Source organism: Chaetomium strumarium (assembly GCF_033439665.1).
Source record: "Chaetomium strumarium strain CBS 333.67 chromosome Unknown B0T15scaffold_2, whole genome shotgun sequence".
Taxonomy (NCBI): domain Eukaryota; kingdom Fungi; phylum Ascomycota; class Sordariomycetes; order Sordariales; family Chaetomiaceae; genus Chaetomium; species Chaetomium strumarium.
Genome location: NW_026944430.1, coordinates 1785171 through 1799415, shown reverse-complemented (window position 1 = coordinate 1799415; position 14245 = coordinate 1785171). Strand labels below are relative to the sequence as shown.

Sequence of the window (14245 nt, the reverse complement as noted above, 5' to 3'; positions counted from 1 at the left end):
TCTGTCTGGAGTTGGATGTAGATAATAATTTAATCCTTTACTTTGGGAGGACTCGAAGATAACAGTGACTACACCAACACGCTTCTCCTTTTATTTGTTTACCTACCACGCACTTTGCGACCATATCATGTTAAGAAAGCCGAGAAACTTTAGTTCACCATTGGTTTTCCTTGTAAGAGAGTAAGCAACCGTAGACAATATACTAAAAAGCCAAAGTCAGCCACGGAGCCGAGGATACCTTTAAGCATGCTACCAGATGACCCTGGCAGTTTAAACCCCCAGAAAACGCCATCCATGTCCTGTCCTAACCTGTCCTGTCTTGTCCAGTTGAACCTGTCCAGTCCGGTTTTGTTTTGCCGCTCCCTCCCAACAACGCAGCATAATAAGAATAGTAGGCTATAATATCCCTACTATATAACAGACCATAACCATCCCTCCCGCACCCCCCCTTTTCATGTCATTGCATCTAACGTCCAGCCACGGATAGGTAATTCTACCTACACTTCCTGTATAGACGCCACGACCTTCCCCGCGTCGACAAGAATCAGCTGGTCGATCCTGTTATTCACGTCCGGCCCGTACTCGACACGCTTCCAGGTGGTGATGCGCGCCTCATTCATGTCGAAGTCGAAGATGCGGATCTTGCGGTGGAAGCCGCCGTACCCGGCATACCCGCCGAACCCGGTGGCGCCGCCGTAGCACATCCATAGCGCCGGCTTCCCGTCCTCTCGCGGCGACAGGCCGCAGTACTCGTTCACGTGGTCGCTAGTTGGCAGAATGTTAGCTGGGTTGAGGCGGGAAAAGGGGGTAAGGGGTAAGACGCACTGCCCACAGCTGACCATGACGACACCCTCGTCTACCAGGGCGTTGTAAAATCCCGAATTATAAGCCGGCGCCGTGCTCGGCTCCTTCCACTCGCCCACGAGCGTCAGGTTTGGCAACACATACTCCGGGATGGGGATGTGGATGAAGGCGACGTCCATGTGGTGGTGCGTGTACTCCTTGTGCTTCTTCTTGAGACCCTGGGCCGTGCTGCGGAACCAGTCGATTTGGCTCTTCTTGATCCAGTCATAGCCGGGGTACTTGCGCTCGTTGGGCGAGTACGAGTGCGTGTCGAGCAGGTACACCGTGATAGCCGAGTGGCCCGAGCTGCCGCGGGCCAGGACCTCGATGTAGTAGTTGCCCACCCCGTCGACGTCAACCGGCCCGGCCTTGGACAGGGAGTAGGGCAGCGTCTCAATCAGCTCCATCTGTGCTGCGCGAGACATGGATCCCTCATCGTCATGGTTGCCGAAGATGGAGACGTAGGGGATCTTGTGCTCGATGAGGAGCTGCGCGTACTTGAATATTGCCTACCATCTGTCAGTGGGCTTCTGCGACTAAGGCAAATCAGAAGGAATCCTCTCTTACCGTCTGCGCATCTGGCGCAGTCTCCCCGTTCACCTGGTCCCCGCTAAGGACCACCAGATTCGGTCTCTCCTCCTTCAGAATCTTGACGACGAAATCCAACGTCCTCGGATCCGCCTCACACTTCCCGCCGTTCCAGTCCTCCGGCAAGGCATCCCGGCAATGCCCCACCCCCGTGCTCAGATGCAGATCTGCCAGCTGCATGATCTTGAATCTCCCGTTCTCGCCAATCCTGGGAGCAGGCTGGTACGGCTTCTCCTCAGGCCCTCTCCGAATGGTGACGTGCGCGGCAGGGACACCAGACCCAGCATCGACCAGCAACGGCGTGCCCGTGATCCTCCAGCCAGGCCTCGCCTCGACCGCGTCATCGCCAAACAGCACATCCACTCCAGTCACCGCGCTCTTGGAGTCGCTCACCCCGCGCTTGTTGCTTCTCTTGATCCACAGACCGCCTGGCCGTGCCTCCCACTTCTCTTCCCCGCTCTCCTTGATATGATCCCCGGTCCTCCTGTCATGTCCATGATGATCCTTGATCCCCGCCAGCCCTGGGTTCAACCTGCCCACGCTCACGTCGATGACGACCTTGTCCTCGGCCGTCAGCTCCTCCTCCCGCTTGCGCTCCACGTGCAGGTAGGCCGACGAGAACAAGCTCCTGCGGAGGTGCAGGTCCTTCTCGATGCGGTGCCAGCGGGCCGGGTCGAGGTTGCAGGACGAGAACAGGTTGATGGACGAGCATTTCGTCAGCGTGATGTCGGTGATGACGGTGCCGGCGTGGTGCGTGGGGAGGTACTCGTGTATGGCGTTGGGGAGGACGCGGAAGTTTCGGTCGAGGAAGAAGATGATGACGAAGGTGAAGAAGGCGGCCGTGGTGGTTTGCACGACTGTGCGGACCTGTAGGTGCGCGTCGTTTCACTGATTAGTTCCTTTGCAATGGGAACGGTCAGAGACGAAGGGCGCTTACAATTCGTCGCGTCATGGTGAGAGAGAAGTGTAAGGGACGCGAGAACAATCGCCCTTCGACTTTGCAAGGATAGTGCCGAGCATCTACCGCCTCCCTCCTTCTAACCCGAGTCGTGCAATCCGATGTAGGGTATGCGGATACCCGTCTCGCCTCGTCTCGGTTGAGCCAATGCCCTACAGCAACTACCTGAGCTGGACAGAAAAGGAGGTGCAAGAAACCAACGCTTTGGGCTTGATTCTGGTGGACAGGGAGGAGGCGAGGCGCAGCTCAACGCCCATTTTAGACCATGTCGCGGACAAGGTATTGCAAGTATGTGTGTACCTAGCGTCGAGCAAACCTGTGCTTTTGCTGAAAAGATGCCGATATTCCGATCAATCTGCGTGGTGGTCAAACGTGGGCGCTTGTAAAAGCAGGGCTAGTATCCGTACCTTAGGAGGTGGTGATGGAGAAGTTGCTGTCCTGCACCTCGATCCCTTTCTGCCTTTGCAGTTGGGACGACCAGGGGACCAGGGACCGGGGGCCTGGTCACGCAGGCAAGCGTGTGCGACAGTGCGAGAGCACCGCTGCCAATCCGGGGAAGCGGCAGCCCCGCCAAGGCCGGCTCGGAACAAAGCTGCCGACAGCGACAGAAAATCTGGACCCTGAAGCGACCCTTAACTGGGTGTAAAAAGCAATATTCTGTATGTACTTCAAAATGGAACTGTTCCGGTCAATGCCATATCACACCAGGTCTCCGTCAGACTGCTCTCTTTCCTTGGAGTAGGGGGTGTTCGAGGAGCGGTTAACGCACCGTTTGTTGCTGGCTCAATTAGAACCCTTGTCTTTTGTTTAGCGGTTGGCCTCACAAGCGGTTCGTTAAATGAGCTGCCCATTCTTCAAATGAGAAATTCTATAGCTATCCTATTTGGAGTGAATTGGTAGGGACTTACAAAACGGCCGAATAGTGATTTGTTTAATCAAGGGTAACAAGGTGGTCGACCTATCTGTTACCAGCTTACTATGACAAGCAACTCGGCTCTCTACTATATGCTGCAGGACTTTTCTTTTCTTTGCTTTTCTGTTCCTTTTTTCGGTGATAGTGGGATGCTTTTCCCGGTCATAAAGCAGTTGAAATGGATGAGAAAGTCGGTCTGATATCTGTTGGTTTTGGATAGGGTTATTGGGATGACACTCGCACATGTGCTGGTTTAAGAATCCCGGATAAGAAAATCATCTTCTCGCAATGAACCTGACTATATACAACTTGAATTGTTGCGAGTCTACTAGTAAAATCAATCAAAGTTCACCCGCTCCCCAACCTAGTCGGGCATCTGCCTGGCCGTGGGGATGTCAAGCGCGTATAACAGGCGCTTGCGCTTTTCACGAAGGCTGCCCTCCTCGCGGGGGCTGCCGTCGGTCGGGCAGTCGGGTGTCTGCCCGTCAGCGACCGCCGTGACGATGCCCATCGCTTTTATCAGGCCCTCGGGCCCTTTTCTGCGAAGGTTGCCGCCGGGCAGACGGTCGCAGGCTTCCAGCGCCCGGTCAAGTTCTGGACCTATAGATCAGTCAGTGAAATCCGTAACTCAGTATAGGCTAGTAAAACCCCGAGAAGAATATCCATACCCGCCATGCCAGCAACCAGATCGATCATTGCCGGCTTTAGAGATCCGCAGACCAGCCGTTCATACTCGATCATGCCCTTCACAAAGCTAGAGAATAAGTATTAGCGACTTTGGACCAAGTGCCAGTGTAAAGAAATCAAAAAAACAAATCAAGAACACGAACATTGCTTCATATCCCTCCTGGATATACTGGCAGATCGTCGCGCTGTTATCGACGTTCGGAACGTCTGAAGAAGAGGACATTTCTTCTAGCGAAAGTGTGGTGTCGTGAAGAAACTTATGTACGGGTTCTATGCTTAAAGCTCGTTCTGATTTCGAAGTGGGAGCAAGATCCGGATTGAAAGAGCTGACTGGACAGACGAAAAGGTGAGTAGACAGTTTTCAGAGGATTGGGGGCAACGCAGCCGATATATAAGGGGCGCAAAAGCAGTGACAGATCCAACCCTCCACTGAGTTGTGTGAATGTGTCGTCATCATTCTGCTCATGGGGAGCCACCTATACAGTATACCTTTGACTGTGAGGTTAGATCTGTCATGTAACTACTCACACTATGGCCACGAAAATGGAGAGATCCCATTAGATGTGTGCGGGATCTTCTCTTCGTTTTTCGTGGCCAACCTCGCCACCTTAGGTACGAAGGTTGGTGGCAAAAGTATCCGCCCTGGCTCGATAGACATTTCGCTTTACCACACACAGTTATATATGTGTCATGTTGCATACACTAACATGGCGGGGCAGGCATTTTTGACCCCAACCTTCGTTGGTCCCACGGTTCAATCGCAGAGGCTCTCGCAGTCACTGACTGCTATAATTCAATAGTAGTAGGTAATGGCTCTCTAATTCAATCGCAACTAACGTATATTATCAGCGAGTGACCCATATCAGCGAGTGACCCATATCAGCGAGTGACCCAGCTTAACAAATTTAGCAGGACTGCATCCAAATGTACAATAAGAAATTGATATCGCTCCTAACAATTTTCTTATCAAGGTTTGGATGCAGTCCTGCTAAATTTGTTAAGCTGGGTCACTCGCTGATATGGGTCACTCGCTGATAATATACGTTAACCCTAACGCTACCATGGAATAACGCCGCGACGCTCAGATAACCTTCGTCTTATTCGTGCAAGTGAATTTGAATTACTTCATACCTTACCCTTCTCAACATCGTCCGTCATCAACAACCACATGTCTCCTACCCAGTTACTATCCCTAGCGCCAAAAAAGAGTATCCTACTACCCACCAAAAAAAAAAAAAAAAAAAAAAAAAAAAAAAAAAAAAAAAAGAGGCTTGCTGCCGTAGATCACAGAGAGACAGTCCCCAAACTACCTAGTTGGGCATCTCTCTGGCTGTGAGTCTGTGACGATGTCGAGCCATTGTAGTAGGCGCTTGCGCCTCTCCCGAACTGTTTCGTCCGTTGGACAGCTCAAGGCTTGCAGTTCTCGGTCAAGATCCGGACCCACCAAAGCAAACAGATCAGTCAGTAAGGTTAGTACTTGGTAGCTGGTACACCTTGGGATGAAGCTAGTGAAATAAAGGATATCCATACCGGCCATGGCAACGATCTCGTCTATGATTGCCGGAGTTATCGCTTGGTTGATCATGCGGTCTAGCGCGATCATGATGTTGACTAAGCTGGAAAAAAATATCCCAAGGTTAGCGACTCGAACCAAGTGAGTGAAAGGAAGAAAAAAGAAAATAAACAAGAGCACATACGTTGAGCAATATTGCTCCCTGGTGGCGACGAGCTTCCGGAAGATCGACTCGTTGTTAGAAGTCTGATTATTTAAAGAAGACATCTTTTTTATAGAAGCGTATTGTCGCGGAAAAGAAAAAGACTCCGATAGGAGATTCTCCGAAAAGGTCGGTTGAAACGTTGTCAAAGGACGGAGGGCCAACAACACCGCAGATATATCATATACCAGCCCAGCAAAGGGGTAATCCGAACCAACACCCGATGAACCCCCAGCACTTGAACCAAATGAAGCATGGAAGCGCAACTGGCCGCTCTTCAGGCTCAGCAGGCCCAGCAAGCGCAAGCGGAAGCTCGAATGCATGGAAGCGCAGGCTCCAAGGTCCAAGCGCCTCCACGACGAGGGGAGCGTCTTCGATCACGCCGGCCCGGCCGACACGCCGCCACGGGGGCAGCTGGCCCTGGACGGGTCATTGTTTATGCTGCCCACCTTCGCCTGGCATTATGCTCACTGTTCTTCAGACTGCAGGAATCAAAAGTACGCACGGTACACTGTAACCGTTGCCCAGGCAACTGGTAGTCTGGCGGCGATGTCGGTTCGACATAACACGAATCACCGGGCTTTGGTCACAACAAAAACCGTTAACCCAACAAAAGCTCAACGGAAGGATGTAAAAGTTCAAATAACACGCTCAAAGGGGAACACTCGGTTACCAACGGTGGAACAATCCATTGTCATCGCATGACATCTCTTCTCATCTTTATTCATCAGTCATACCATGCGCTCCACGTCACACATTATGTCCATCCTGTAGTTATCCTAAGGGCCAGCTCGAAAAGAAAAAGGGGAACCCCGGGGGTATCTCACGGATGCTCGCTCGCACCAACACAAACAAACAAAACCACAGAATACACGCCTCCCTAACGCCAGTTCGTTTCCCCATCCCTCATGAGAACCAATCATTCTTGTCCAAAGCATCCCCGGGATATCCAAGTCCAACGATTCAGTCCATTCCAGCCCCAGCCAGCGGGTTCCCATCATTAATGTATCCAGTACTCCCATCCTCTTGTGTGAACAGCGTTACCCGTCCTGGCGGGGGTAGAAATAAAATTGAAATTAAAAACCTCGTCCTGTTTCGCTCCTGTCGATCGAGGGTGCCGAAGCGAATCTGACGATGGCTGCTAGAGCTGTCGGTACCGTCTTAGTTGATTGTTGAATGCAAGCAAAATGTCGTGAAATGACGATGATGATACCCTCGGGCTCGCGCCCTCTTGGTCTTGTAAGTTTTGTTTTTGTCTGCGCATTCCGTTCTTTCTTGGTCTTCCATCCCCATGCTTAATGCTTGCTGGAAAGCAACAAAGAATAAAGACGATTGCTGAAAAGTATGAGCGAGTCGAAAAGCGCGCTCGAGACTCCTCAAATACTCGCCACACGCGCCCTCCCGTCCGGTGCCCGTGCATGGCAGACCATCAGCTTGAGACTGGTCCCCCATTCCTCACACTCGGCAAGGAGCGCTTTGTCTTGCCACATACTAGCCCGTGAGGAAGGCCCGATCCCGGGGACGGCGGCGCTCTCGTAGCAGCGGCTGTACCACCACCGGCCAACCTTGGCCACCGACCGGGCAATGCTCTCGTCTGCGACGGGGCTCTCGTCGTTGATCATCTCAGGGAGACTGCGCTCGTCCTTGCTCGGTTTCGTCTTCCCGTGGCCGCCGGCAGCAGGATCGAGCGAACTCCTCTTCCGGCCGCTGGGGGACCGGGCAATGATGCTGGCGACCGGCACGCCGACCCGACACGACTTGATGTCCGTGAAGCCCCTTCTGCCGATAAGACGAAGGATCAGATCGGAAGCCGGTGCGAGGCTGGTATCGGGCGCCTTGATGTGGATGCGCTCTTTGAGACGACGCACACTCCGGCGGCAGCGGTTGCCCATGTTGTTCATGTCAACGTCGAGAATGGACAGCTCGATGTAGCCACCCGGCTGGAGCACCCGCCGCGCCTCCGAAATGATGCTGCGATAGTGCCCTTCCGGAGCTGCCGCGGGAAAGCGGAAGACGACAGCGGTGAAGCTCTGCGCGCCGAACGGGAACTTGGCCGTGTGGGTGAGGTATTGGACCTGGTGATGATTCGGCGGACTGAGCGGGAACGATGATTCGTTGCGATGCTCGGCAGGCAGAGGGGCACGTGGTGAGAGGTTGAAAAACGTAGCTTCCGGGTAAGTCTCCGCCGCGTAGAAGGACCAGTCGTCATTTCCTAAGCCGTCAACCACGAGTATCGAGGGTCGCTTGAGCGAGCCCACCTCGGCGATCAACTCGTCCCGAACGGGGCTGAAGAGCACATGGCCAAACGTAAGCCACTTGCTAACGGTCATAGAGCCTACCCGCAGGTTGACCTGAGCCTGGGGAGAACTGTCTTCTGAGCACTGGGTGCTACCACTGGCATCGGATCGTCTAGCTTGATTCACGGAGGACGCGCTGTTTCGCTGCTCCTCAGAACCCTCGTGCTCTGCCTTCTTGTCCTTGTCGATGCCGCGGACCTGACCATCTTGACTGCTCAAAGGGGCAGGAACAGTGACGGGATGTTCTGGCAACGGAGCGATCTCGAGCATCCGTCTGACCTCTTCGGCAACGTCCGAGCCGCGAACGCTCAGTGAGGAGTGATCCATCCCAGAACGCAAGGCTTGGACAAGACTCGGCAACGGGGGCGGACTTAGTGTTGGTGACTCCAATGCCGCCTCAACCGTCTTCCTATTGCCGAATGCGGAACCATCTAGCCGTAAGGGTTTCGGCCAGGAGGATCCTTGTGTTGTTGGCGGCCGTACCGTCTCGTCCTCAAGCAGGTCGTTGTATTCATCCCAGATCTCATCTTCGGCAAGCGGAGCGTTCGGCTCCGGCAGCACAGCAGTGACGTCGACGTAGCTCGGAAGGCCGCCAGAGCTACTAGACGAGGTTGTCGTGGTGCATTGTGAGTCTTTTCGCGGCGAGAACGAGAGGAACTCTGGTCCGGTCTGACTAGAAACCGGCGGCAGCAATCTCGGTACGCCATAGATCAAGGCCGATATGTTAGACGGGCTGACCCGTCCCAAGTCCTCTTCAGCGGACTTCATTGTGGATGATTTGGGAGGACTCGGTCCCCTGGCGACCGAACCCTGGTCCTGAGGAGGAGCTTGCACGGGAGGAATATGCGCGCTAAGCCGATGGAATGGCCTCGAGAAGCTTTTTGGCGAGGTTTGCTCGGCTCTGGCACTGACAACCTTCGGAATACGGCCGACCTGAGGCAGTCTGCTCGGGCGACTAGGGCCATGGCGGACCGGCGGCGCTGGGCTATCGGACTGTTGGGGCAGTGGCAGGTCGGGGTTTCGCTCCGGAACTGAGGAAACAGGCAGGGTGACCGGAGCTGCGACTGCTGCCTCCGCATCCGCGGCTTGGTGGTTCTCGGCTTGCTGGGAGCTTTCTAGTTTTTGTGGTGCCGAGTCTTCTCTCACCGAAGGCCTCCGTGTTTCCGCCTCAGTCACCGGGTGCTGTTCAGGAGCCGTTATCGCGATGCCCCTGGCTTCGCGAAGAACCTCCTGCAGGTCCACCGGATCGGCGTCATCCTGCTCTGACGAGTCCAGGATGGTGTAGAACGCTATGGGCTTGCTCTGGACAACCTCAACCGTGGCGGCCACCGGCCTCGCCGTCTCCGTCTTCTCGATTGCTGGCTGGCTCTGAGAGCGACCGAAAAGGTTCCACTTGCGGGGAGATCGAGCTCGCTTGACAAGCTTCTTCGGCCCGGAGATGGTCGTTATGCTGGCTGTCTCCTTGGCAATCACCGTGGGCTCCGCCGGAGGGTCCAAGACCGAGTCGTCGGACAAGATGCTGGCGTCCAAACTAGTCAGAGAAGGCGACACAACCTGAGTTCGAGTGACAATCGGCTTCGGTAACCTTGGGGGTTCTTGTCCGCCGGACTGAAGCCGCTGCATGGATCTCCGGACAGCCAAAGAAGGCCTCATTGCGACGGCCTCGGAATCACTGCTCTCAGAAGGCCGGCGACTGCTGAGGGACGGGGCCGGCGTAGCGCCACGCGGGAAAGGTGATGGCCACAGGGTCTTACGAGGCGCTTCGCGAGACGATAATGAAACCTGAGAGCCGTTGCGAGAGTGGATGCTCGGTCGCCTGAACGTAGAGCTCTGGTTGCTCTCTGTGCGAGTCAGTTCCGTACTGGTGTTCCTGTTCTCAATAACCTCCCCTCCAGCAATGATCACCGGGGCCATCCTCTCCATCAAGAACAGATCTTGCCCGAGGCTGCTGCTCAGGCTTTCCTGCGAAGACATGGTCCCTGGAATCACACGGTTCGCGTTCATGACACTGTTACTCCTCCGGCGTGCTGAACCCAAACGTCCATAACCCTCATGGCCCGTCCCAGCTGCCGGGCCTTTCCTCGTCGGCTTATCGTTGTCCGTCTGACCCGGCTCAGGGACTGTCTTTGTCCGTCGCCCGAAGATCGGAAATCGGGTCTTCAACGTCGAGACACTTGGGCTGGGTGTTCGAATGGGCCTTGCCGTTCCTTTTGCTGATGTGTCCGTCGTGGCACTCGAAGCGGCAGGCTTGGATGGAAGGTTTGACTCTGTGACAGGGGCCCGCCGCCCCAAATAGCTCGCTCGCTCCGGCCGAGAAGATGCGAAGGCTTGTCGGTTAGCCGGCGCCGGAACCAAAAGACCACTTCGCCGTCTTTCGGATAATGAGGTTGACGACAAGTTGCTCTGGACGATAGGGATGGGTTGACCGGTTTGGAGGTCGACAGTCCCCTCGCGGCTGGGCCGCACAGGTGGTGTCGGCTGAGGCGAAGCGTCTGTTCTGCCAGCTTGAACAGGCCGAGGCCAAGAATAAGAGGTTGCTTTCAGCGCCGGCGATACTGCTTGCGGCAATGCAGCCTCACGAGAGGGCTTGGAGAGAGATGCAACGCCGCTATCCTGGCCCTCCGGGGACTTCTGCGAGGACTTCCGGGGTGGAGGACTGTGCCGACACCGCGCCGAACCTTTGCTGTTCTTTTCCTTGTTGCTTTCACCGGCACGGACGGTCGAATTGGAGGAGGACGAAGACGATAACTCCCTGACCGCTGCCAAGCCTTGACGGTCCTCGTTAACAGTGCCCGCTTCTTTCGATATACTCCCGCCTCTTATTCGATGGACAGGAGGGCGTTTAGAGGGCGGATCCCCCTGTCTTGCCCTCGCCCCGGGCGGTGGTATGCGTATCGGCGCAACCAGCCCCGGAGATTGCGATGAGATGGAGGTGGGTGTGGTGTCTCGGCTGTATGGCCCCGGGCCTGGTGATCCCGACCATCTTGTTGACGGACTGCCGCTGAAAACGCTGAGCTGACTGCTTGTTCCGGAGAAAAGGGGAGTCGGCGGGGGCAGATCGTGGGTTGCGATGCGATAGGGTAGGTTGGAAACCGGGCTCTCGGACCGAGCGGGAGGCTTGACGTCGCGGTATCTGTCCAATTCGGGATATATTGTAACCGTTTGAGCCTTTGTCAGCGGCATTTCAACCTTCTGTGCTACTCTGATTTCCATCGGGCTTTGCGTCAGTTCGCGGTCTAGATGGAGAGACTCCAGGGGAGTCTGAGAACGAGTCCGAGAGTCAGAGGAGGTCGTTCCAGTCGTTCCAGTCGTTCCAGTCGAGTCGTTCCTCAAGTCAAGTTGGGTACTGCCCACGTCCTGCGACAGCCACGAGCGTTTCCGCCGGAGGATGTTTCGAGGCTTCAGGCTGGGCGCCGGGAGCCTGCTGGAGGCCGAGGTGGATGTTGACGTCCCATCAGTCTTCCCAACCACCAAGCCGCGTGCACTTCCTACGGAACCCTTGATCCGAGAATGCTGAACGAAGCGTGGTTCTTCCGGCTCGCTGTCAGAAGGCCGACGGTGGGAAAGAGCCTGCGGCAGCCGGCTGGACACAGTGGGCTGCGGGATGGGCCCCGTAGATCGGAGACTCGCTTCGGGTCCTCTTCTGGCTGTCCACCTCGCGTTCACCTGGGCCGCTTCCTCCCGGATTTCCGAACCGGTGCGGGGTTCTCTGGTCTTAGTGTTACCCGACCAGCCAAAGGACTGCGAGCCTGACCTTCTGGAAGCCATTGTTTCTCTCTATTGTTTCCAGGCCCGCGCGCTCCGACCATAATCGCCAATGCTCAAGGATCAAAACATCAAATAATCATGAGTGATGGCACACATATGTGGTGTACCTAGGACGAGTCAGCAACGCCACCAAAGGTAATGGCCTTGACCAGATGGCGGCATGTTGAGGGGATGTTCTAGACCTGGATGAGTAGTAGGTAGGAGCTGGCTTACCGGATGTAAGCACTTCGGCAGAATGGAACGTATCAAGGGCAGCAGAGACAGTACCAGGGGCGCTGAAAGTCCAGCCGTGTGACGGACGGTGTATAACCCCCCTCCGATCACTATTAGGGGTAACGGGCACGACTCCAACGAGACGAGCAGAATCGTCAACCACGAGAGGCAACAAGGATGAGAGAGTCACAAAGTAACGACTCTCCAGGAACCCCCCGATTCAGTTATCAACAGAAAACCCTGAAGAGCCAAGAGAGGGGTGGAGGGGTGGCGGGAGGGTGGGGGAGCGGCACGGGCAGGAAGCGCTGGCGCTTTCGTGGGTCTGCTCGAATTCGACATCCGCGAATATCGCTCGTGAAAGTGAGATGAGGGAATGTAGAACAAGATGTGTTGTAACCCGCGAAGGTCAGAAAGGCAGGCCAGCGAGGCGCAGACAGGAGAATTCGCCGCCTTATGTCATCGAAGCGGAAAAGAGGCCTTCGCACGAGAATAGAAAGGGAGAGTAAGGATCTTTCAGGAGAAACAGCAGGATATCAAGACGGGGGCGGGAAGATACATGTATGTAACGTACATTGAAATCTGGAGCCACCTACCTACATATGACAAGAGCCCTGTTAGCCGAAAAGACAGATGCGGAAAATTCCTATATGCTACCCATGTATGGACACTTGCATCTGCAGCCTATCTGTTGAGAGTGGCGTAGCCATCCTCAATTACACCCGAGGCTGGCAGCGACCATACACAGTAGAGACAAGAGGGACGTTGGCGAAGTCATGTGGGTTTGAAGCGAGAGGACATGGCCAGGGGAGCAGCTGGACTGGGCCGAAAAGATGCAGGTGGCCGATCGGACAAGCAATCCAGCCATTGACTCATCCACTAGGAAAACGGCGCAGGAATGGGAGGCAGCTGCCGAGAGCCACTGGCGGGCAAGGCGAGCCATGGACGCAGTGCAGCAAGTTGCGATGGTTCGACCAGAGGCAACCGGCGGCAGGAGCGATGGAAGCGATGCGAATGGCAGCACAAGCGCGGTGGAGCCGGGAACGAGCGGGGCCACTAATGCTCGGCGTTCATCAAGCTCTCAGGTCCTGTCGCTTCCCTGCAGGGCGGCTGTGTGCGCCAAGACAGCCCTGGGAGCTGCAGGAGAGCATGCCCTATGAGGGCGCAAAAGTCGCATTTTGCGGTACAATTGGGCAGCTGGCCCTAGACGCCTGGCGGGCACGTTGCTGCATTTGGTGTCTCGAAAATCTCGTCTGTCTCGCAGTGATTTCCGGTATCTACAGTATGAGTGTAAAGTGATCAACAAACGGAAGAAGGGCCCCTTATTCTTCCAATATCCCCCAGGTTTTGCCCGGTGATGGAAAGGCGGTTGGAAGCGGAACATGTGGTCGCCACCCCGTGCCGAGTTCGGGCGGCGAAGTTGAACGGCAAAGCGGGGCAGGTCTCGGAGAACCCCCCGGAACTCGGGAGTACAACCCATGGTTGCTCCCTGTTTGCGTCTCCGGTTTAACCGGGAATGGCAAAAAGCTACATACAGCTCCTTACGAACTACTACTAAGGTAGCAGATGTAGATGTGTATGTATGTACTTACAATAGCGACGGCAAGCTAGCTGATACTGTTGGTTCCCGTCTACTGTCCCAGGACCGTAACACGAGAAGAAATCCTGCTGTGGCAAGTACTTTTAAGTACGGATAGTGTATATTACATACATAAAGATGATTCGATCCACTGGCGTCGATCCTCCGGAAACTTGGGTAGAGTTGCTTCCGTGAAGGTGCTTTTTTAGCAACGGGGTGTACATAGGTACACTCATGCAGTTCAACCTGCACACCATCATCAGGGCGCCATCATAATTGCTTACGACACAGAGTTGGCTCACGTTCGGATATCGATGGCGTTTCAACTCAGGCACGTACTCTCGATACCAGAAGACGAGCTCGACTACATGAGAAGAATACAGGAGGCAGATTGTAGTCGTCCGCCGATGGAAGGGTGTTTTTGTGAAGCGTGCAGGGGGTACACAGCATGAGTCCTTCACTTATAATCACACCCTACCCGGCCAAATAGGTGTCCATCTTGCTGAAGGTCTGAACCAACCTGCCTACCGACTGATGAAGACGATTCGACCATGGTCGGGCATGGGTGTGGCCCAGCGGCTAGGTTGGACCGAATGGATTTTTCCATTGGTCAAAAAGCTAGAATTCTGACCTATCAGGTGCGTTTTACACTGTTCTTTCTCGAATGGGCAATCTGCATGCAGCGAC

At 55.0% G+C, this 14245-nt stretch overlaps 2 protein-coding genes across 2 annotated transcripts; both read right to left on the bottom strand.

Moving 5' to 3' along the window:
- Window positions 1-449: 449 nt before the first annotated feature.
- B0T15DRAFT_102870 (Metallo-dependent phosphatase-like protein) lies at window positions 450-2531 on the bottom strand. Its single transcript, XM_062861388.1, has 4 exons — window positions 2369-2531; window positions 1411-2298; window positions 826-1352; window positions 450-765 (listed from the first exon to the last, which is right to left on the bottom strand). Exons 1-4 carry the CDS (start codon window positions 2381-2383, stop codon window positions 498-500), a joined length of 1698 nt encoding a protein of 565 aa, XP_062724031.1. The 5' UTR covers window positions 2384-2531; the 3' UTR covers window positions 450-497.
- A 4427-nt stretch (window positions 2532-6958) lies between these two features.
- Window positions 6959-12243, bottom strand: B0T15DRAFT_102846 (uncharacterized protein). The gene is made up of 2 exons (XM_062861387.1): window positions 11983-12243; window positions 6959-11876 (listed from the first exon to the last, which is right to left on the bottom strand). Exon 2 carries the CDS (start codon window positions 11767-11769, stop codon window positions 7081-7083), a length of 4689 nt encoding a protein of 1562 aa, XP_062724030.1. The 5' UTR covers window positions 11770-11876; window positions 11983-12243; the 3' UTR covers window positions 6959-7080.
- Window positions 12244-14245: the final 2002 nt, after the last annotated feature.